The sequence below is a fragment of the Mizuhopecten yessoensis genome, unplaced genomic scaffold, assembly GCF_002113885.1.
Source record: "Mizuhopecten yessoensis strain PY_sf001 unplaced genomic scaffold, ASM211388v2 scaffold9639, whole genome shotgun sequence".
Classification (NCBI taxonomy): Eukaryota; Metazoa; Mollusca; class Bivalvia; order Pectinida; family Pectinidae; genus Mizuhopecten; species Mizuhopecten yessoensis.
Window position 1 is genome coordinate 356,120 of NW_018408148.1, and position 25,533 is coordinate 381,652.

At 36.5% G+C, this 25,533-nt stretch overlaps 1 protein-coding gene across 1 annotated transcript in view; it reads left to right on the forward strand.

Annotated features, from left to right (window-relative positions):
• LOC110458512 (titin-like) overlaps positions 1-25,533 on the forward strand; it is a 483,136-nt gene that overhangs the window by 310,456 nt on the left and 147,147 nt on the right. The window contains exons 222-235 of the mRNA XM_021510245.1: positions 11,674-11,970; positions 13,650-13,955; positions 14,659-14,943; positions 15,423-15,713; positions 16,293-16,616; positions 16,959-17,049; positions 17,492-17,692; positions 18,109-18,250; positions 18,835-19,034; positions 19,500-19,652; positions 20,112-20,157; positions 21,117-21,161; positions 23,075-23,258; positions 23,494-23,611. Coding sequence (XP_021365920.1) covers positions 11,674-11,970; positions 13,650-13,955; positions 14,659-14,943; positions 15,423-15,713; positions 16,293-16,616; positions 16,959-17,049; positions 17,492-17,692; positions 18,109-18,250; positions 18,835-19,034; positions 19,500-19,652; positions 20,112-20,157; positions 21,117-21,161; positions 23,075-23,258; positions 23,494-23,611 — 2,683 coding nt within the window. The remainder of the gene's footprint in view (positions 1-11,673; positions 11,971-13,649; positions 13,956-14,658; positions 14,944-15,422; positions 15,714-16,292; positions 16,617-16,958; positions 17,050-17,491; positions 17,693-18,108; positions 18,251-18,834; positions 19,035-19,499; positions 19,653-20,111; positions 20,158-21,116; positions 21,162-23,074; positions 23,259-23,493; positions 23,612-25,533) is intronic.

Here is a 25,533-nt window from a genome sequence, read left to right on the forward strand (position 1 = left end):
TCTGTTAAAGCTGAGGACGATGTATCCATTAATGAATCCAGAAATCAGTATCTTCTCTCCTTGAAACAGCATGAAGATCTATACAAGTCCAGGTATGACATTAACCTGAGGAAGGGAGTGCAAACCGTGGCGACTGTGAAGGCTGAGGCACTTGAGAAGCTTGAGGAAAAAAGAATGAGGGAACTCAGGGAATCACGTGCTTTGAGTGAACCAAGAGCTGAGGTACGACCTCGAAGGAGCTACACACTGGAGATGGATGATCAGTCATTTGAACAATCCAGGGCCAACTACATGTCTGCTCTCTATAGAACTGACTATGCCACGGACACGGAGACTGTCACTAGCCAGCGTAGAGCTAACTGGTACACGCTGAAGTCTGTTAAAGCTGAAGTTGATGCCAAACAGAAAGTACACAAATTTGCAACTTCGTCTGACATAATTGGTGAAACGGAAACATCTCGTACTGCTAAAGATTTCAGAGCCAGGCTTCGTGCAAGACAGGCTGCATCTGATGCTTCGGCTGTCACATCTCAACTGGCTGTAGCTGAACCAAGATCGACTTACGACTCTGACTACAGCAGATGGAATCATCTGGCTGCATATACCAAATTCAGTGGTCTAAAAGACCAGCTGAGTGAGACAGGTGATGAATATGATGTAAGATCATTTAGAGCGTCAAGTGAACCAAGAGACCTTCCTGATTACAGCAAATTTGATCAAGAGATCGCCGAAAGATCCAAGCGTACATCAACAAAGGCACAAGAGGATGTGTCTTTACAGGAATCCAGAAACCAATATCTCCTCACACTAAAACAACAGGAGGACTTGTATAAGTCTAGGTATGACATGAGCAGAAGGATGAAGGATATTCAAACAGTGGAAGCTGTTAGGGCTGCAGCTCTTGAGAAGCTCGAGGAGGAAAGAATGAGGGAACTCAGGAAATCACGTGCTTTGAGTGAACCAAGAGCTGAGGTACGACCTCGAAGGAGCTACAAATTGGAGATGGATGACGAGTCTTTTGAACAATCCAGGGCCAACTACATGTCTGCTCTCTATAGAACTGACTACACAACAGACACAGAGACCACCGCTAGCCAGCGTAGAGCTAACTGGTACACACTGAAGTCTGTAAAAGCGGAAGTTGATGCCAAACAGAAAATAGACAAATTTGCAACTTCATCTGCCATAATTTGTGAAACAGAAACATCTCGTGCTGCCAAGGATTTCAGAGCAAGGCTTCGTGCAAGACAGGCTGCATCTGATGCTTCGGTTGTCAAAACTCAACCAGCTGAAGCTGAACCAAGATTGACTTACGACTCTGACTACAGCAGATGGAATCATCTGGCTGCATATACCAAATTCAGTGGCCTCAAAGACCAGCTGAGTGAGACAAGTGATGATTATGATATAAGGTCTTACAGATCACTTAGTGAGACAAGGGAAATTCCTGACTACAGCAAATTTGATAGGGAGATTGCAGAGAGATCCCAACGTTCATCTGCAAAAACACAAGAGGATGTGTCTTTACAGGAATCCAGAAACCAATATCTCCTTACACTAAAACAACAGGAGGATCTGTACAAATCCAGGTATGACATGAGTAGAAGGTTGAAGGATATTCAAACAGTAGAGACTGTGAAAGCATCAGCACTTGAAAAACTGGAGGAGGAAAGAATGAGGGAACTCCGAGAATCGCGTGCTTTTAGTGAACCGAGAGCTGAGGTACGTCCTCGAAGGACCTACAAATTGGAGATGGATGATCAGTCTTTTGAACAATCCAGGGCCAACTACATGTCTGCTCTCTATAGAACTGACTACACAACAGACACAGAGCCCACCGCTAGCCAGCGTAGAGCTAACTGGTACACACTGAAGTCTGTAAAAGCTGAAGTTGATACCAAACGGAAAATAGACAAATTTGCAACTTCATCTGACATAATTTGTGAAACAGAAACATCTCGTGCTGCCAAGGATTTCAGAGCAAGGCTTCGTGCAAGACAGGCTGCATCTGATGCTTCGGTTGTCAAAACTCAACCAGCTGAAGCTGAACCAAGATCGACTTACGACTCTGACTACAGCAGATGGAATCATCTGGCTGCATATACCAAATTCAGTGGCCTCAAAGACCAGCTGAGTGAGACAGGTGATGATTATGATGTTAGGTCTTACAGATCACTTAGCGAGACAAGGGAAATTCCTGACTACAGCAAATTTGATAGAGAGATTGCAGAGAGATCCCAACGCTCATCTGCAAAGACACAAGAGGATTTGTCTTTACAGGAATCCAGAAACCAATATCTCCTTACACTAAAACAACAGGAGGACCTGTACAAATCCAGCTATGACATGAGTAGAAGGAGGAAGGATATTCAAACAGTAGAGGCTGTAAGGGCTGCAGCTCTTGAGAAGCTCGAGGAGGAAAGAATGAGGGAACTCAGGGAATCACGTGCTTTGAGTGAACCAAGAGCTGAGGTACGACCTCGAAGAAGCTACAAATTGGGGATGGATGATGAGACTTTTGAACAATCCAGGGCCAACTACATGTCTGCTCTCTATAGAACTGACTACACAACAGACACAGAGACCACTGCTAGCCAGCGTAAAGCTAACTGGCACACTTTGCACTCCGTAAAAGCGGAGGTGGACGCAAAAGAAAGAGATAGCAAAATTGCAACTTCATCAGACATCATTGGTGAAACAGAAACAACTCGTGCTGCTAAGAATTTTAGGGCCAGGCTTCATGCAAGACAGGCTGCAATGGATGCAGAAACCTCTTCGCAACAATCCTTGTATTACACCTTACCAAGGTCTACCTACGATACCAACTATGACAGATGGAATCATTTGGCGGCTTATACTAGATTCAGTGGTCTGAAGGATCAGTTGGAACAAACACATTGTGAATCTGATTCAAGGTTACTGAGAGGATCTAGTGAGCCAAGAGAAATGCCAGACTATAGCAAATTTGATCAGGAGATCGAAGAAAGGTCAAAGCGAACATCTGCTAGGACCCATGATGACAGTTTACTGCAGCAGTCTAGAGAACAATATCTGATCACCCTGCAGCAGCAAGAGGACGCATATAGATCAAAGTATACATCAGCTAGGAAGCAGGAGTTTTACACTGTTGACTCTGTGAAAGCCTCGGCTCTTGCTCGGGCTGAGGAACAAGCACTGATGGCCAGGAGATTAGGTGCCTCTAGTGCACACTATCAGTCAACTTTGTCAAAAGCAAAACGTTCAGAGATTGATGAAGAATCATTTGAACAACAGAGAAGGCAGTACTTGTCTGCACTATACAGACATGACATTAGCACAGAAAGTGATATCTCCACAAGGACTGGACCTTACCATACTCTCAAGTCTGTCCAAGAAGCAGTAGATGCAAAGCAGACAGGTGTATCGACAGACGTATTGGACAGGATTCAAGAGACGGAGACTTCCACTGCAGCAAGAGAATTCAGACACAGACTTCATGTTAGAAAACAAGCTTCAGCAGATAGAACTACAGCTTGCCAGAGTCATATCCGATCCACTTACAATCTGCCCTATAGTCGATGGGATCACCTAGCCAGGTATATCAGGTACAGTGGCATAAAGGACGAACTGAAATCCCAGGCTGATGTCTCAACCCACACCAAGTTTGTCTCCACTCAGGATGACAGCAAATTGACCGAGTACAGTCACTTTGACAGGGAGATGGCAGAAAGAGCAAAGGTTACTGCAGGCAAAGACAAGTCATATGACTCCAAGATGTATCAGGATTCCAAGGAGAAACTCTCAAAAGCCACACAAAAGCAAAATGAAACTCATGTAGATGCTAAGAGTAAATTACAGTATGAAACCCTTTCTTCTGTAAGAGCTTCTGCCCAACAGAGGCTTGAGGAACTGCGCTCCATGGATCTAGACATGCAGAAGAGATACTCCCGTGCTTCCAGTGAGCCACCCGTAGAAACATCTCGTGTTCAGAAATCTGAAATTGATGACGAATCATTTGAGCAAAGCAGGAGACAGTATATGTCTGTTCTGTACAGGAAGGACTACTCTACTTCACACGACACTGCATCAATTCAGAGAGTACACACTGTCAAATCAGTGAAGGCAGAAGCTGATGCTAGACTAGCTGAAAGCAAAGTACAGTCTATGTCAAAATCCTTTGGTGAGATAAAGACTGGTCAAACCTCAAGTGAGACAAAAACTAGTCGGACAACTAAGAGTTTATTGTCCCGCATTCAGGCTAAACAAGCAGCCTCTGTGGAAGACACTCTTTCCAGGTCCCGCTCGGCTGTACATCATAGCCAAGCCCTACTGGAGTCAGGAACAGGGGCAACCTACTACACTCCCTATAGGTGGTGGCGTTACTTCCCCGTTTACAGTGGATATTGGGATTCTGATGTCCAAGGTACAGAGGATTTTTACAGAGGAGCTAGTTCCAGGGACATGGCTCTTCAATTGAGGCTTGCTCAGGCCAAAGCAGAAACTTCAGAGGCTGAAATTGTGAGTTTCGGGAAACAGGTTCAGGAACGACACAAGGAGACATCTTTGTCAACAGCAACCAAAAAGGACAGCCAGACTTCTCAGTTAAAACAGCAGTACCTTGAGGGGTTACAGAAGAAACAACACTCACACAAATCTAAATACCAGAGTTCAAGCAAATCTGAAGCAACATCCGCCGAAATCTCAACTAAAACATCTACCCAGAGGCGTCTGGATGAGCTCACTGACCTAGAAATGGACATGCATTACAGGTATACAAGGGCTTCCAGCGAGCCTCCGACCGAGTCCAAATCATACAAATCGGAGGTCAGTGAGGAGGCTTTTTCGAAGTCTCGCAGACAGTACATGTCAGCCATCAAGAGCGAGTCGTCAACGGCTTCTTCAGTGTACCAACAGGCCATGAAAAAGATGAGTATTCAAACAGTGAAGTCAGTTAAAGCCGACATAAAGGAGGAAAGTCACGCCTCATTGAAGACTAAATCTTTCAAGTCTTCACTGTCAAAGTCTTCCAAGCATGTTAAATTTGAGGAATCTGCTTCTTCATCCGCATCCTCTACAAAGAAGAGCTACAGTGCTTCTAAATCGTCTACGGTGTCCTCGATGAAGTCATCTTCGGTGTCTTCTAAGTCATCTACTATGACCTCGTCAAAGTCTTCAGCAATGGCACTTGCTCGTAGCACTTTTACCAAGAAGTAGGCTGTTCAGGTGACAGGGATTCTGGACACAAACCTGATATTGTGTAACTTTCTTCCAGTTGATGAGAAAAAATATTGACAGATGATACCAGATTTCATTAAGTTCGAACAATGATCTGTATTTATATATCTTTCAAAATATATATTTGTCACAGTGGTTAAATTCTTGTAAATAGCCAGATATTCTATCAATGGAACATTAATATATTTGAATTATTTATGATTATATCATATATTTGAAAATCATTAAATTATTATTTTAAATTTGGTGATTTATTAGCGATGTGAAATTCCAATAGCCACTGTGACAAATAATGGACATGCATCAATTTCCTGAGGAACTTTTTGTGATATGAAGTCTGTGATAACCTCAACATTTGATTGGATATTGGATGGCTACACTTGATACATGGATAACAATGAACTTTGAAAATCATATGAATGACACAGGATTGGACATTTTAGTGCAGTGTGAATGTGCTAGCTTACGCTATACAGCTAATGCTAATATTTAGCAATTTAGCAGTAGCAATGAGTTCTGCTGCCTCACCCGGAGATGACAATGCAGCTTAAAAGAAATTGCTAATATAAATGTGATGTGCTTTAGCTATGCTTTTAGCAGTGTTGACACATTTAAATAATTTAGTAAATGAGGTACATGCTCATGAGTCAATATCTATTTATAGGGACATTCGAAGGTTAATTCTATTATAGGGACATTCTCAAAATGTCAAATATATTTAAGGGACATTCTCAAAATGTAACATCAAAGTGACATTTTTTTATTATACTTTCTGAGTCCAAATCTATCTTTAGGGATATCGAAAGGTTAATTCTATTATAGGGACATTCTCAAAATGTCAAACATATTTAAGGGACATTCTCAAAATGTAACATCAAAGAGACATTTTTTTGTTATACTTTCTTTCCTTATATTATTTCTCATAGATTTTTTTCCACTGACTGAATCAGACAATTGAAGCAAAGAATTATTCTTTCAACTTGTTGTACATCTCCTTTCAATAACCAGACAGATAATCTTGATTCGTTTCTGCAAAGGATGGCTACTTAAACGTAGCATTTTGTAATTTTCTGAAAGTTTTTGTTTGCAGTAAGAATTAGGATAACCCTCCTCTGTGGGTTTTATAAAAGGATTATGTTGTTAAATACTGTCGTCTGCTCTCAGTCAGTCAATACTAGGAATGCCTGTCCCTGCAGTGTTACTGTCGTCTGCTCTCAGTCAGTCAATACTAGGAATGCTTGTCCCTGCAGTGTTACTTTCCTCAACACGTAATCTATCTCAAGGTGTTACTTTGTACTTTTCTGTAAACTCTATTAAATCTAATGTTTTTTAATATTTGTCTCATTTTGTTTTTATCGAACATTGAACAATTTCTAGTTGCTCTTCTGTTGGTAGTGGATGTCTTTTAACCCTGATTCAAAAGAGTTGTCAGTTATTTATAAGAAATTGGAAGATGAAGTAGTTTATATGACCATATAGAAGTATTTGTACAATTCATTCAAAATGAACCCACAATTTCTGAATGAATGATTTTAAAATGTTTTGGAAAATCATGAAATTGGTAAATAAAGTACATTGAAGGACCAAATGGAAGAATTCATACAATTCCTACCAAAAAGAACCCACACTTCGTGAAGCTTTTTGAAAAATCTCAAACTTTGAAAATTTATCAGCAATTTCTAGTAAATGTTATACTGATATAAAAACAATATCATGAATGCAACAAAATTTTACATAGAAACTGTACAATTCTTCTGATGTCCTTTTTAAGAAAGGTCCACCGTTACAGATGAATTTCCATGTTAGGATCCACCAACAAGCTATCCAAAAAGAATTATTTCTTATTCTCAGACCACCAAGGGTAAACAGGAAGTCAATCATCAGTGTATTTGTTAATTTACAATAGACGCCCGTCCTCAATCTGTGGATTTATAAAGCACTTCGGTCATATCCTGTAAAAGTTATATTTTTGCAGCTTCTAATTTTTTCCACAAATTTATTAAATTACTCTATTTTACGGGACCTAGTTTCCATAGATTTAAGATCTAGTGGCTATACCACAAAGCGATATGGTAAGGATAAATTAAACTCCTTACAATTTCGCGGTTTGTGGTTTTTGCAGAAAAATGGTTAATGCGAAAGACGGGACAAATAGGATCCCTAAAAAAAACACAAAATTTTACAGTACATATCAGTTTGTGAAAGTATCCATTTGGAAAGCTTGTTGATGGTTCTTATCATGTAATGCTAGTACTAAATGGTAGTGATTGGAAATATACTGTGTAGGGGCACACAACACTGATTGAATGGTTGACAAGAACAGTTATCTCCCTTCATTTTGGAAATTAGATATTATTCATTATCCATCAACCAAAAGAATCCAAATCAAATAAAAAATTGGACATAATTTCATATTAAGTTGCATAAAAAGAATATATATAATAAAATTCTGCTGAAAATTTTTATTCAAAATTTATTCCAATTATTCTTTTCGTCTAAAATGTGTACAAAATATGCCAAAATGTGCCAAATGTGATGGAGATGTTTCTGTTCTGAAATCAAATTTATACAAAAGAGCTAGATGCATATATATATGTAGCTATTGCTAGTTTTAGCTGCTTTTTTACTCGGCCTGATGATGACTGTAGTGGCTGTTCCAGCTTTTCAAAAATACGATAATGTGATGCTGCATGTGCATATTTAACTAAAAGACAAATATCAAGTTCCGAGATAGCAGTCATGAGCTCTTAATATCAGAGATATTTCAACTTTAATTTAACTTCTGTTACCAACTTCTACCAAACTTGATACAAAGAACAACAATATGATATAAAAGTACATAATGAAACTTAATGAAAATATTAAATTCCAAGAAAACAGTCACTGGCTCTAAATACCAGAGATATGTCAACTTCTAGTTAACTTCCATAGCCGAGATTCTACCAAATTTAGTTTAAACAATATTTTATTTCATGATTTGCACACTACATTACAATACAGTACAGATACAACGCGGATCGGAAAACAAGCTGTAAGCTTATATTAATTCCTCTCCTCTAGTTGTAGTACAGAGGCAGCAATTTACGTGGACATTTACACACATCATTGATGAGACGGACAAAACATCATTAAAATAATAGAACAAATACTACAGATATACATTATTTGGTTGATAGTAAATGACATTGACAGCGAGCTGTAACTTAGTAAGGAATGAAAAGAAAATTGATTGATAAAGATTCCTAAGGAGTCACATAGAAGTAGTTACCTCAGTGGTGTAAAGGAAAACTAATTTAGATATGCAATAGCCATTAAAATCTGCTGCTGTTGACGATAAAGTTCTGCATGGAAATGAATATTTCTGCATTTTTCCTATCATTTATATATTACAAAATTTGATGTTATACATGTGCATAATGAGCTTTAGATAAAATATCAAATCCAACCGGTAGCATTCAGGGACTTTTCAAGTTTTATTTAATTTCCACAAGGCTTAGTTTAATCAAACTTTATGCAAAGTTGACATAAATTCATAAAAAGTTTTTTCAAATAACCTCTCGGAGCACTGATAAATAATAGGAGAATTGTTGAGTGATGCAGACTCTTTAAGCATCTTATTTATTTGACATAAAATGAAATTTGATTAACAATCAGACGAACAAACTAAACGTAATACATGTATATTCAAATAATAATTAAATATTTGTTGTTTCTGTCAACAATTTTTGTATGGACATTTATCCAATGACATCATCAAAAAAAATCGGACTCAAATAAAACCATTTACTCTTATTCTCCAAACGACAATTACTAGATCCTGCAATACCATATACTTCTCTATTCTCCCTATTTAGGAAGGAGTCGTCCATTTTTGGATCCTAAAATTGAGCATTTTCAACCAGCGAATTTGCTAAACTATTCCTATTTTCTAAGATCTGATGATTTCATCTAATAGATGATAGATAGGTCTACAAACACACATTTTATTTATGCTTTTAACTCTAAACATGTGTAATCTCCCCCATTAAAATTTTCAAAAAATTGCCAAGTATGTAATACTGCATCATGAAACATGTTCAAATGTCCTTTTGCTAATTGGTATGTGTGATTTCTTTAAAAAAAACTTGTCACAGCTATTGGAAAACACACATATATACTAATAAAACTCAGACAGGTGATATGAAATATAATCATAAAACTCAAACAGGTGATATGAAATATAATCATAAAACTCAGACAGGTGATATGAACCTGTATCACCAGACTACAGATATAAATGGGCAATTATGCTTTGTGCAGGAAGGATTTAATCAAGTACATTTTTGTAAGTATCTTTGAAGTCTTATGTACATAAGAGATGATGTCTTACGACTAGTTAGAGTATTCTGATAGAGGAGAAAGTAAATAATGGGAGAAAACAAACATTGACTAGGACATAGAAACAGGATATACTAACAATACACGATTTATTAATTAAAACTGGAAATAAATATAACACATTATCAACACTCATGGACAAATCGAACGAAAAGTCGGAAGAAAAAAAACCCATAGAACTGAAATAGAGGAACACCAGAGGAAATGAATATGATGGACATATAAAAGTACATGTTATTTAGTAGAATTGTTCAGAACACAGACAAAAAGTTACAGTGGAAATGTCACTGATATGAGCAGCATAGTTAACTTGGAGACTGAAAACCAGAAAAAAATGTCCATGTCAAAAATAGTCACAGAATGATTCATTGAACAAAATACTGTTTTATCAGTCTGGAAAATCTTAATTCTAGCTGAAATATTTTAAATTTACTGCAATATAATGTCTAGGCTATGATGAGGTTTTAGTCTCTTTAAATACACAACAACAGTGTAAAATGAAAACAAAGGATTGAGAAGAAACACATAAATTGTTGATGAAGACACCTGTCGGGTAAGGAGATGTGGATGTTTCATTATGATACAGACATATTGACCACAAAATTACTGACACTGTGATATATGCAGACAGAAAAAACACACCAAAGGATCATAATTGCTGATTATATATACCTGTTCTTGCTCGTTTTAGGAATTTAAATCCTTGTGAATCTGTTGACAGATCTACATGTAAGGCTTTATCATAAAAAATATATATAATATGATTCAATCATCAACGGGGTACCATATTTCTTGTGTCCTCAACCAGGGCACTTAGGCATTCTACACAGCTGTATCATTGGGTACTGTGACACTAGGAAGTATTCTTGTGAAAGACAGGCATCCTTTCATATATCCTTATGAACATAATGATACAGAAACTTGATTGACTATAAAGGCTCAGAACATGATATGTTACTAGCTTCAAAAATGTACAATAATCGAAAATTACATTTTTAATTACCAAATGTATCCAGCAATATCCCTTTGATTGCTTTTTAACCCACACATATCTATTTCAGTATAATTGACAATTAAGATATTCATTATTCTGATATAAGCCCACCTCCCACTTAGGAGTTAGAAGTTATGTGTTAGCCCTCTGTGCTTATTGCAGGATAAATATGATAAACTCATGTTTGAAGAAACACAATTTCTCTTTTTCGCACACCTAACAAAGTACTAGAAAGAGAGATTTAAAGCTTATGAGTCTGTAACTCAAAGAATAGGCAAATAATAGGAAACTTAACATAAGTTCCTGATGATGTTGACTTGTCAAAAGAGAAAAGGAACACCGCGGTGCAAACATATAATTAGAACTTGAACAGACAAAAAAATGTAAGGAAGAACATCATCAACTCAGGAAAAAAAATGAGTCTGAATCTGTTTTCCCAGAAGGATAAGTGTTTCCTAACCACAGGTGGTGCGCACCATGATGTCTGTGCATTTGATCTTTTGAAGGAAGTATAAGGTCAGAAATGGTCTAAGACATAGTAAACAAGTCCCTAATTACAGTAGATATTGGAAATCAGGGGTCATATCCATGAAACCATTCTTATGCTCAAATTTGATTCTGTGCTCAATGCAAATTTTCAAATTCCGGTGATAAGTTAATAAAAATTTGTTGATGTTAATGAGTTGTAAGACGTTTGGAGACTTAAAGTTGTTTTCATATGTTAAAACACTCTAGTTCTTAAAAGTGTCAAATGATGAAGTGAATCACTAGAATACTGGTTTGAGCACCAAGTTCATGCTTGAGCATGAGTACGGTTTCATGAATATTGATTGGTTCATGTCATTAGAGTTGATATTGATTCATGCTACAAAGTATCGTTGATTGCCTGTGTTTCTGAGCTTTAGCTAGCATATTTAACCTGTATATTAACACTGAAAACTAATTAGCAGTTTGATTGCTTCTTTAACACTAATTTAAATTCATAATCTTTATTATAAGAAATATTTAAGGTCTTTTGTCGAAAAAAAAGTATGTAAAAATTAATGCGAAATTCGAATATCTCCTATAAGGTGTGTGTCCCATTGTAGAACCCCCAGAGTCACCTACAGCACTGAGAGTCAAGGATGTAACCAAGAACTCGCTGACCTTGAGCTGGGACGCTCCGTATGACAAAGAGGGAATCACAGGTTACACTTTGGAGCGCCGCCACATTGACGACGATAACTGGGAGCGCGTGACACGCCTGCCAGGTCAGGTGACTAGCCACCACATCGGCGATCTTCCTGACGGAGAATCGTTCTACTTCCGTGTGTCTGCCGAGAACGCGGCAGGCAGCAGCAAACCCGCTGAACTGAAAACACCGGTAGAACTGAAGGGCAGGAAAGGTTGGTATGACTTAGGGATAGCTTGTAGTGGTCAGCATGGGTATGCAGTCAAGCATGAAATTTTAAACTTTATTCTTCAAAAGAAATTGAATAGACAATTTTTTTTTATTGAAAATGGTGCATGGGCCTATATGGTTTACAGATTTGTGACAGTATGAAAATAGATAGACAAAATATCTTTTAGATCATCAATAATATTTAATGATATTTTTGTACTTCTTTTGACCAGTGTTGAACATTTTTACATAAATTTTAAGAGTTACGGAAAAAATAATAACTAGACATGATGTTATAGGGGAAATATGTACCAATATTTAGTTGTCGGAATGTTGATAAGGATAAGGTTGATTTGAGGAATGAATTGGGTGGTGTCAATGTTCTCATCAATACTGGTGCCCCGTCCTCCTGTAGTGTACTGGTTCTTCAGATTCTTCTTCTAATAGCATCTTGTTTGGGCTATAACTTTTGAATGATAAAGATGTCTTGATAAAACTTGAAATGTACCTACATCACAGGCTGAAGGTGGGCATTGCATTTTAACTCATTCACCCCTGAAATTTCATAATAGACTATTCTAACCTTTGAATTGGAAGAGTTGAAATGTGTCTTCAGGGGGTGTTAATTAGGCCACTGTGGCCTTTACCTCTAGGTCAAAGGTAATAAGGGGAGACAATTATGTTTTGTTCACGTTTATTCTACTGCATGCTTGTGAATGAATATTGTGTAATTAGCACCAGAAGGTTTTTTTTGCCATTGTCTGAGCTGTTTTGTTAAACGTGAGTCAAACATTTAAACGTTGCTGTCAATTTTGTACTTTATTCCAGCATGATTTTATGTGCAATGCATTAACCTGTACAAGTTTGTGCAGTGATGGATCGGGAAAAAAAAAGAGAAAGTGGAGATGGGAAGGGGTCAGTTCTAGATGAATCAGAAGGTTTTCTAAATCAGATAATTTTGTAATTGATTGTAGAATAAAAATGATAAAAAAATGATTAAACTTTGGTTGTTTTGAAGTCTACTGAATCCAATACTGTACCATATGCAAATCATTGTGGCTTGATTTTTTCATTTTTTTTCTTCTGTTTCAGATATATATTTTGTGTTTTTATTCTTCAGAGTATTTACTCTGTGTTTCAAATTTTTGTGACTGATGTTAATGCCTCTCAGTAGCGTGTTTTTTTGTTTTTAAATTTTTGTATACTGCATGTTTTCTGTTCATTTACAGTTGAAGTAAGTATGTAAACTATTGTGTATAATTGTCATTTGTCAAAAGTGCATGAGTAAGCATGAACTGTGTGCCGTGTTTTGTTTATTTGATATTTTTTTCCATTTCAGTAGATCAACGAAAAATTGTGTATTTTAGTGGGTTTTTTAAAAAAAGATATCAAGGATAAATTTATATTTAATGTAATAAGAATTAATCTTTTCAAATCTTGATATCAAATAGTAACATGAATAACATAATATATAACCTACAGTCAAAAATCAATTTATTTTATCAAAAATAGGAATTAGTGGGAAAAAAGTTAAATAGGTGATAGTACATATGTATATGTGTCAGATAATAAATGAAACTTCAACCGTAAACTTAAGCAATTTCATTTTTTAAATTATTGTATTTGAGCATTGTAATTTTCTTAAAAGACTGTTTAAGTACATTCTTTACACTGTTTTACCAGAAAAACCCTCAGCTATCTTGAATGCCCCAGAAGTGATTGAAATTGGACCTAAATATGTCGAGTTGTCTTGGCAACCTCCCGAATCAGACGGAGGCTCGCCTCTTACCGGCTACTTCCTGGAAAGGATTGACATCTCCGGCTTCTCCTGGTTACCAGTCAACAAACAGGCGATCCTGGACACGCATTATCGTGTGGAGAATCTTTACGAAGAACTGCAGTATCAATTCCGTGTGCGTGCAGCCAACAAGGAGGGTCCCGGGGAGCCATCCCCGGCCACAGACCCGTTCTACTGCCGCGAGTCCTTCAGTACGTACTCAATAAAACAGTGTCTAATACTTCATACAGGGATTCCATCTTTTCGTATTGCAGAGTGATCTGCTCGTGTGAGCAGGGATTGATTGTTATGTCATTTGTTTGTGAGAGCAACGTCATAATTTTTTGAGAAAAAGACGTAATTTTCTCACACAAACTAATGACGAACAATCAATACCTGCTCACAAGAGCAGATAACTCTGCAATACGAAAAGACGGAACATTTCTCTTGGAAGCTTTACTTCTAAATGCAAGCTGCTATGCTCCAGAAATATGAATTGCAATGATTTTCCTTAAATTTTGTATAAATAGGATATTGTTGTTTTGACTACTTTTTTTCTGGACTTTTACTTGTTTAATGTCTATTTTGACATTACAACAGAATATGAATTTATGATCTTTTAATTTTATGAGGTAAAAGTCCATATGTTTCAGTTCAAAAAATTGATTGAATCGTAATCTCTTTTTGCCTTTTGCTTTGCTGAAGCCTCTGTATGCTTAAGAAAATTATTTGAATTAAGATTTTCCATTGGAAGACAATTCAGAAGTAAAGGAATTTTTTCTTCACATTTTTCCTTAAATCTGTGATGGTTCCCCACAAAAAACCTTTTGTTAAAGAACTTTTGCAAAATCGGGACCTGATACCAGTAGTATTGAGAGATATGAGCTGACTTTGCCAATTTCTTTCATCCTGTAGAACTAGAGGCCCCGAAGTTCTCCAAGGAGATAGAGGACACCAGTGTCCTGGAAGGTCACGAGGCCAAGTTTACCTGTGAGGTCACAGGTCTGCCACGCCCAGAGATCACCTGGTACAAGAACTTCCGTGAGGTGTTTGGAGGTCGTCACTACAAGATCTCGAGCGACGGAAATGTCCAAATGATGGTTGTAAAGGATCTGGAGGAAGGAGAAACATCGTACATCGAGTGTCACGCCAAAAATAGATGTGGATCAGCGACTACTCGTGCCAAACTTGACGTGCTGGGTAGGTCACGCCATTGTCTTACTTTTGCAATGTCATTCTGATAATTCAATTTTAATTGAAAAAAGGCATACCTGCTATGTTGATCAATTACAGATTATTTTATTCTGTCATCTAAGGAAACGTCTGGACCAACTTTCTCAATCTCAAAATTGCAAATACAAATGTACCTGTAATAGATTTAAGATATCATTTGTACATGATGGAGTACAAACATATAATAAAATTTGAATTGGATCGCAGTAATACAAAATGTACAAAAGTAAATATGGAAATATTGCTTGCCTCCCCAAATGACATTTAATACATTATGCAAAAGAAAATATCTTTTCAAAAGCTCACTTGAGCTTTGTCGATGAGCCATTAAAAAATACAGAAACAAAACAAAACTAGTTTCTTTTTTGTGGTCCCTTTGTTTTAGGCATCCTAAGGTTCTGATTTAAGTATTAATACTGACCAATGTTCTGTTTGTGAATGTCCAGTCCCTGCCAAGATAATTGACCTACCTGACCGCTACCTGGACGGCCTGAGTATCTGTAAGGGAGACACCATTATGTTACGTGTCCAGTTCCGTGGCAAACCCAACCCTGAAGTCACATGGTCGGTTGACAAGGAGACGATCGAGGCCGGACGTGGTACAGATATCACGACAACACCACGACACACATCACTGATGATCTACGATTCAGACAGAAGTGACGGCGGTATTTACACAGTCACCGTCAAAAACAAGCATGGCAGTGACACAGCCAATATACCAATCAAGATCATTGGTAAGTTTGAAATGGATTTGAAGTTCACTCAGATTTGTCTTTAAAGACTTTTCCTTTTAAATCACTTCCAAGTCTATCAAGCTTCAGGAATTAGTGTGTGAATGTCGGGAGGGGGGGGCTTATTACTGGTAACATATAGTAATTACACCTGCAATGCAAGTAATAGATATTTTCAAAATTATCAAAACTCGAAGCAAAATATACTTATTCCAGGATTCAGGTACTTTTAAATTTAATGCTGTGCATAAGTTAGTGTGTCAGAAATAGCAAGTAAAATAAGATGATATAAAATAAGAAGGTTTTTAATAAACAAATTAGTCTAGAATATTGTTAACATGTAAACATATAGATCCTTTTGTTTTTAGATTATAACGTTAAGAGGATGAATTTGATACAGTTGAAAAACGTTATGTATCTACTTTGCAGTTACAGTAAAATGCATTAAATGCAGAAAAATTATTCAACATTGATAGATTTTGTAAAGGACTAGAATCTGAAAAACTTATTTACTGTATTTTTTAATCGAGTTATTTCCTCACATATCATGAAAGTAATGAGGTGTATTTTATCTTTTTATAGATCGTCCTCAACCACCGAGTGGTAAACCAACAATCATATCCTTCAACAAATTCTCCGTGAAACTTGCCTGGAATGAACCGGAAGACGACGGAGGTTCTCCGGTCACTGGATACATCATCGAAAAATGTGATCTTCAGACTGGTGTCTGGCGTCGTGCATTGACATCAAAACACCCACAATGCACTGTGGAGTGTCTGGAGGTACACAAGGAATACAAGTTCCGTATCCTGTCCGAGAACTTCATCGGTATCAGTCAGCCAGGCGAGGAGTCGGATATCGTGGTCACTCGTGACCAGGCTCCGGAGCTCGACTACGATGTGCTGTGTAGGTGTATTTCTGTTTTATTTTGCACAGAAGACAGCAATCAGAACCCCCAGGATTCCAACGGTTTAAAACTTTTACATTGTACCTGTAATGAAATGTTCTCCCACAATAATGTTCGTTCCACTAAACAAAAGGAAAAAACTGCACTTGAAAATATTTTCCTGAATTAAGTAAAAGAAGAATTACTTCCACTTCAATATTTTGAAAATTAGTTCAGTAGACAAATGGAAAGGAGTGATTCAAACTAGACCCATATCTTTTACGGGTAAATTATATGTCAAGTGCCGATATAAACATTTTTACTTGAAATTCCGTCCTGATTCCGCCCTGTTTTGTTTACAGTTGATTCAAACTTCAGAGGTACCAACGTGAATGTCGACAAAATGAAGGGCGACGTCCTTGGTAAATACATCATCTGTGAGGAATTAGGACGGTACGTATCCCTAGAGTGTTTCATTTTCGGTGATTTAACATTTTTTCTTTTCTTAGTTTATCAGTTGTATTTGATATTTTATACTTTATTGGTGTATTTGAAAAGAAAAGCTCACAAAGAAAACAAAAAAATTGACAGAAAGGTTCCCAGAGCTGAACCACTGTGCATTTAATATCATAAACTCAAAGTTGAGGTCTATAAAGATTTTTTTCGTTCTTAACAATAGTCTTTATAAAACACTAAACAGATTTTCGAAGAATAGAAGTTCTTGTCTTTTCGAGCAGTCCAAGATTATAATACAAAGTGTTGAAGTGTAAATTTCAAATTAACTTTTAGAATTTGTAAATATGCAACAAAATGTAATTTAAACATGAACAAGACACTAAAGCATTGACTTTGAGACAAATTTTACAATTTTAAGTACAATGTGCCCTGCTTACAGAGGTGCATTTGGCGTGGTTCACCGAGCCATAGAGAGGGCCACCGATAAGAACTGGGCAGCCAAGTTTATCCGGTGCCGCCCCCAGGAGAAGGAGCTGGTGCGACACGAGATTGAGATCATGAACCAGTTGCACCATCCCAAGCTGATGCAGCTTCACGAGGCCTTCGACCAGACTGGCGAAATGGTCATGATCCTAGAGCTGTAAGTCTGCTGTCACCCTGTCACCCTGTCACCCTGTCACCCTCCTGTCACCCTGTCACCCTGTCAGCTTGCTCACTGTATCCAGTCAAAGTAAAATGCTCTGTATAGTGAAGATCTTTTTCTAAATCTAAATTCCAGAGGGAGAAAAAATTGCTTTGTAAATTGAAAGGTTACTTGGGAAAAACAATTGTATGTCAAGTTATAGCTGTGACCTACTTCTGTTTGCCAATTTATAGCTGTGACCTACTTCTGTTTGCCAATTTATAGCCGTGACCTACTTCTGTTTGCCAATTTATAGCTGTGACCTACTTATGTTTGCCAATTTATAGCTGTGACCTACTTATATTTGTTGAGTTATAGCTGTGACCTACCTCTGTTTGCCAATTTATAGCTGTGACTTACTTTTGTTTGGCCAGGTTGTCGGGCGGTGAATTGTTTGACCGCCTTGTCACCCAGGACTACGAGTTTACTGAAGAGGACTGTATCGTGTATATGAGACAGATCTGCCAGGGCGTGAGACACATGCACCAACAGAACATCATCCATCTTGACCTCAAGGTCAGTAAATACCAAATACTAAAATAAAGTTTCGGAGAGTACGAAATGGAGATGTATATATCTGCTGTTATTCTAGATACCGTACATAACCACTTACCACAGATAGGAAATAATTTGTTTAAATGTTTGACAGCATGAGATCACGTTGGTTTGGTTTGGTTTAGTATTGTTTAACGTCCTATCAACAGCTATGTTCATGAATAATTCTCTGTAGAATTGATACCAGTGAAGATGAGATATATCAGATTTTAATAGAGTTTCTCGGCAAATACATCATAACCATTTCCATTTTATAAAGTTTACACGATATGAAAAAACCTATAGCAGTGTCTATGATATGGACTGTAAACTTACTTATTTTAGTGCAACCAAATTTTAACAAATTAATTTGGCATATCCACAAAATATTCTGTAGATAACAACATACAGAAACTTTAATTGGTGCAGTCATAATTAAGCGCAATAGGGAAAGCGTGAAATGTGCTAAAATTAGACTAATGCTAAAAATGTACATTTACAGCATATAGAAAAAATGTAGATGAAAAAAATTAGAACATGGATGAGATGTTGTTTGTTGGTTTCAGCCCGAGAATGTGATGTGTGTTACCAAGGATACTCGTGACATCAAACTCATTGACTTCGGACTTGCTCAGAAATTGGAAGAGGGCAAATCTGTCAAGGTCTTGTTTGGCACAGCAGAGTTCTGTGCCCCTGAAATCATCAGCTTTGAACCAGTGTCCTTCTGTAGTGACATGTGGTCAATCGGAGTCGTCTCCTACGTCCTGTAAGTACTCATGAAACAAGGCGTCTGATTGGCCGATCATTTGAAAATACTCTTGTAAGGAAGTTTCTTATTGGCTTAATATGACAAGTGGTCAATGCAAGTACTGATGTAACAAGGTAGCTGATTGGGTCATTACTTGAAAGTTATTTTGTTACAAGGCATCTTATTGGCTGGATATGACAAGTGATCAATGCAAATACTATTTATGCTTTGTGTTTTAGATAGTGTAATTGAAATAAAATTGAAATATTTACTTTCATGATTTCTAATAATAAAGTGTAATTAAGATAAAATTGATTAATTTATTTTCATGATTTGTACTGATAAAATATAATTAAGATGAAATGGATTTATTTTCAAGATTGCAACTGATAAAGTATGTTTTAGATAAAAATGATTTATTTATTTTCATGATTTCTACTGATAAATCAAGTAACAAATATATTTTTTCTATTACACTAACAGACTGAGTGGGTATTCCCCCTTTGCTGGAGACACTGACCAGGAAACATTTACTAATATCAACCACTCAGATTATGACTTCAGTGATGATGTCTGGGATAACATCTCTGACGATGCTCGCGACTTCATCAACAAACTTCTAGCCAGAGACAGAAGGTACGGGCCAATAACTGTTATACACTACTTAAGATGGTTTCGGATTAAAAATAAATTAGTTGTAAAACAGTGTTATTGAACGAAAAGAAATCTTGTTATTCCATCCCATAGCTTTGTTATATTGCCACTATTTGTCTATAAAAATGATGGCATTATAAAGAGGTTTAGCAATAAATTGCGGGAAAGGTGTAAAGGAATTCTGAAGAAAAACAGAAAAAGGACCTTAAATATATGTTGGCGGTAAGCAAGGTGGCATACCAAACAGGGGTATTATAACAAGGTTTTACTGTATACACTGATAGTTAATATTTCTTATGCTTTCCTTTAATTTATTGATTCAGATAAAAGAAAACAAAAGATATTCATTGATATTCCTCTGAAGATGTCAAGGATGAATGTGATTCGCTATTTTTCCAAATTTCGTTTGTTTTTCAATTTCTCTTTTTTCTTTTTTTCCAGCAAAAGAATGACAATAGATGAAGCCCTAGCCCACCCCTGGCTAAACGTAAGTCGACAGGAACGTAGAATGATACAAATCTATTACTTAACATATATATGAACATTGTATATCATTTATGAATAGCAAGGCAATACGGGCAGATCTTTCATCGGCATGCAAATTAATTATACCATAAACAAAAAATGTCATTCATCATCATCATTCATGCATGACATTGCATACCGTAATTTTTGCCTGTTTCATCGTTTTATCCGCGTATTCCTTTCCAGAAAAAACATCCCTTTATCTTTCCTTCCAAAACATTTACCTGAATTTACCCAAGTTTAATGTAATGAGAAAAAGAAAACCGTTTGTCATTGGTTTCCAAAACTTTGGGAAACATGAGTAGTGGACTTCCTAATTTTTGTATTTCTGTTCCAAAATCAACCTGCCCCATTTGTACAAATGTATTTGCATCCGATAGGTATTAGTTTGTCCTCCCAACAAGCTCTTAATGTATTTGTATATCAGATGTATATATTTTATCTGTATTTATTTGTTTACATATACTGTATCTACTGAAATACTCTCATGACAATGATTTTATTCGTAATTAATCATTAATTATAATTGATAAATCATTATTTTCTGTTGTCTTTAACACAATCGTATTTTGATTCCAGAATTCTTTTTTAATGTGTAAGCTAAAAAAATGAAAACCGTCATATCTACTGACACTGCACCAGGATAACATCTAAATCAATGAACAGAAAACAAATTTAAATATCTCAATGCAATAAATATCAAACATCTTTTCATGTAGAATAATAATTCAAACTCAATGCACCTGTCTTGATTTTTTGTCCATGTTTTTGTGGTAGTTTCCTAGGTGACAACTTCCTGTAGTTGAATGTCGATATCTGGTGTATATCTGTTTTGCTTTTGATTTGAGCCACTCTATATTCTGTTCTGTTGTCATGGCAATCGTTTTAATGCTTTGGTTTCCCGCGGCTTTTGCTTTTTAGCCAAGAGCGGAGGATTCGTCGCCACCTAAGCCATTAGTCAGAGCTGTAAGTATGGGCTGTGTTTGTGTGTGTAATCCCTGTACTTCCTTGGAAAAAGATGGAACATTGAAGAATGACCTTGACCTTTGACCTTTGATTTTAATGTAAACAGTTGACCTTGGCTTTAGATATTGGCATTTGACATAATTTACTTCATACTATTATCAAAAAAACAATGTTACTGTTGAATTTCACAGTAAATGTGAAAAATTAAGATTCTAAATCTGAACCAGATCAAGATAAGTTTTTAATTAATTAAGTTTGCATTGGATGCAAGATGTTTTCAAATACAAAGCTGCTCACTAGAGGTAATGTTTTAGAATATTCAATAATCAACTGACTTTGACAGATCATTTACTTTTTTTTTTAATTTTCGACAGTTTGTCTTGTCCAAATAACCATCCAGACATTTAATAAGTCCATAGAGGTTACAACCTTGACCTTCTTCTAAATGACTTTGACCTTTGTCTCATCTCTATTCAATATGCACCTCATCAAAAATCATTAGATTCATTGTAAACGTGATCATTGAGAAACATACTCACATTTTGCTTTTGATTTCAATTTCAACTTTTGTGACCTTGCTGGGTGTTGTATTGTCCTGGCTTTGGTTTCTTGAAAAGGTCTTAAGGATCCCTGCCCAACTGTTCTGTAGATTTTCTTATACACAGTAATCACCCCTTAACTTCCTTGAGGATCCCTGTCCCACTACTCTAGATTTTCTTATACACAGTAATCTCCCCTTAACTTCCTTAAGGATCCCTGTCCCACTACTCTGTAGATTTTCCTATACACAGTAATATCCCCTTTACTTTCTTAAGGATCCCTGTCCCACTACTCTGTAGATTTTCCTATACACAGTAATATCCCCTTTACTTTCTTAAGGATCCCTGTCCCACTACTCTGTAGATTTTTTTATACACAGTAATCTCCCCATAACTTCCTTAAGGATCCCTGTCCCACTACTCTGTAGATTTTCCTATACACAGTAATCGCCCCTTAACTTCCTTAAGGATCCCTGTCCCACTGCTCAGTGATTTTTCCTACATGCAGTTACCTCCCCTTAACTCCTGTTTAGATATAACTGTAGAACAATTGGTCCAGGACACTTCTGTCAACCAGGTAGCTCAATCGATTAGACTTCAGCAGTCTGAAGTTCAGGGTTCAAATCGGGTCAAGTTCCAAGATATGTTTTTGATACACAGAATACTGTTATTGAATACATTTTGTTTATTTCATCTTGATTATTTCTTATAAAAGATCTGCAAGGTATTATTTTCTTTTCAGAAATAACTTATCAAAGCTATAGTCATGTCGGGAAAATTTATTTCCAAAACATAGTTACAGTTTCTAGGCAGTGGTACTGGGATCCTTAAAGCAACATATTTACTTTGAATGTTGACAAATTAAGTCAAAATGTTGATAACATATGTCAAGTTTTTAAATTGAATTACAAGCTGAGTTATGTCCCCTGTCCAGCTTTTATTAGTTTTTGTATTTTCTAGGCTCTTGATAAAGTAGTCCCTTGAACAATTATTTGATTATTTGTCCTATATTCAAATGAGTTATGTCCCCTCTGCAATAAAGTAATATTCCTGAGCACCATGGTGAGTTATGTCTTGCACAACAATAAATAAGTTATTTATCTTGTCAAATTAAGTTCTGTCCCCTGATAGATTGATATCCCCAGTAAAAAAACATCTTCTGAATAATTGTTGATAACGTATGTCCCTTGTACAATTGAGTGAAGTCCATTTTACAGCTGAGTTATGTCCCCTGTACAATAACGTCTTCTGAATAATGATTGATGAGTTATGTCCCTTGTTCAATTGAATTAAATCCATTGTACAACAGAGTTATGTCCCCTGTAGAGCTGTTTGGTACCTGGTTTTCCCTACACATGGGTTTTGTATTTACAGGGAGCCACAGAGAAGAAACTGACAGGCACCAAGCTATCCACTCAACATCACAAGGACTACCTACAGAGGAAACGCCACCGTGAGGATGAACTAGACATCCTTCCGATTGGCCGGATATCCCGCGACAGCGCCATCTTCAGACGGGAAGGTGAACAAGGTGTCATCGCCAAAAACATCATCATGGGTACGTTTACTTATGATACTTTCCTAGGAAGATCTGTTTAATATATTCTGCGGTGTTAGGCCATTGTAATGCATGTTTATTTTTTTTATAAATTTTTAATATTTAAACAACACTTTTTCCATATTTTTGTTGTTTTCATAAAAATGTCAGACATTGTACAAATTTTATGTTAGAAATCTCTTGTTATGCCTTTAAATATCTTCTAGACAATGACCTTGTAATTTTTTTTTGACAGAGTTACCTCCCCATGCACCTGTGTTCTGCGAGCCTCTCACAGATGTGTCTGGCTTTGAAGGGTCCAGGATAGAGATGACCTGTAAGATCAGTGCCAAACCTGCTCCAAGGATCAAGTGGTGAGTTCCCCATTCCATATGATATACTGTATACGTTAATTTTGCTGGGTCAAACAAATGATATCAGTCATTCTTCTGAGGCAACCATTCAACATGTCCTCATACAAAAACTGAAATATTTACTTTCACATTGTTACTGATGTTAATTTTTGAGCTACTAACTTGAGTACTTGTGAAGAAAAAAATATCCTTAATATGAAATAGTATTAATTTGTATTCAAACTATTGTTTGTCATACATGGAAGAAGATATATTGTAATCAGGTATCAGAACTACAGGCTCAGACATTTTCTTTGATGCTATGTATAGTATGTATTATGTTGCCTCCATCAACATTGAGTTTGTAATCACCTAGGGGACATTACTCTTGGAAGTCCAACAAAGTTATAGGTCAGATGTGCGAGTCCTTGAGTGACCTTGAATATGTGACCTTTTGTATGTAGTGTCACATCACAAATTGTATTGTTGGTAGTTGCCGCGGAACTAAATATACAAAAGTTTTAATTTTGTAGTTTTTAATGTCATTGCAGTGCTTTGATTGTCAATATGGAACTTTTCAAACGGAACAAATGCTGAGATTTGTCCAAATCTTAATTGGCAGGTCAAATGGACCGATTGTCTCAGGATATAAATACATTATTTTGATACAATGCAGTTATATATTTGTTGGCTAAGAATTCTTCCTTTCTCAAATCTAAAACAGACCTATCGTACAAATTGGATATATTGGGGTCTGTTCATTGTCTGTAACCACTAACAAGGCAGTAGTCAGTATGTTCAAAAACTGTCCCTCTCAACATTCAACCTTCCTTCCCTAGTTTTCTGTAATAAAATCTTCTGTTTTCTGATTGGGGCCAGTCAATTATTCTCCAAAGGGTTCAAACAGCAAATATGTATGAATCTTCTACAGAAGGGTTAAGGTCATTTTGTGTCTGTAAATTAGTTTTACATGTGTTGGCTTTACTTAATCAGTTTTAAATTTGAGATTTCATGCAGAAAAGATATTCTATGTTTGTTTTAGCTACACCTGTCTGGGTTGGAAAATTGACATATTTGCTTTCGATTATTATGTTTGAAAAATGAAATAAGAGGTCCAAAACCACATGCCTGATATAATTCTGTCTATGTACATGTTATACATAATTAGAAATTTCAACAAAATATTACTTCACAATAAATATTCATAAAATTGTATTGAAATGTATTAAGGACTATGCATTATTTTGATGGTATGAATTTCAAGTAAAGAAATTCATTGTTTTGCATTCTGCAATCTAGTACCTATAGTTTTGGGACGGTATAGGGGATGATGTAATAGGTTTAATCATTTCCTGATCTTCATCCAATCTCTCCCCCCCCCCCCCCCCCCCCCCCCCCCAAACCAATCCCTGTCTGTCTGGTATTTTAAGTACCTGTTATACACTACACTGCTTCAGACTACACCTTGTGTAGATTTCTGGATAATAAACACCCCTAAGGTACCCCACATGTCTGAAATATATACCTGGTTTTGTTTATGATTGGCACCACCATGTGTGTATAAACAATTGAAGCTGGATTGGTTGCAGATTCTCAATGGGGCCACAGTTGGGGGAACTAGAATCAATAAAATACCCTAAAAAAAAGTCTTAGATCTAATTTAACTCAGCAATAAAACTATATGGATGGATTTCTGATAGTGTGATCCCTCAGGTACCTCTTATAAGGCGACTAAAGGCAATTAATTCACTACCTTCATAGTCAAATTTCCCCTTATGTACCCCATTTTAGACACATGTTAGTTGTTAAGATCACTTTCTTGCCTTAATTTCTTTTGTAGTTTTTATTTCCCTGCAATTTCCTCATACATAGATCTGCCCAGTTATTTTTCTTACATCCGCAATTTTAAAAAGTCGTTCTTTTATGAAGGGAGGAGAAAAGAA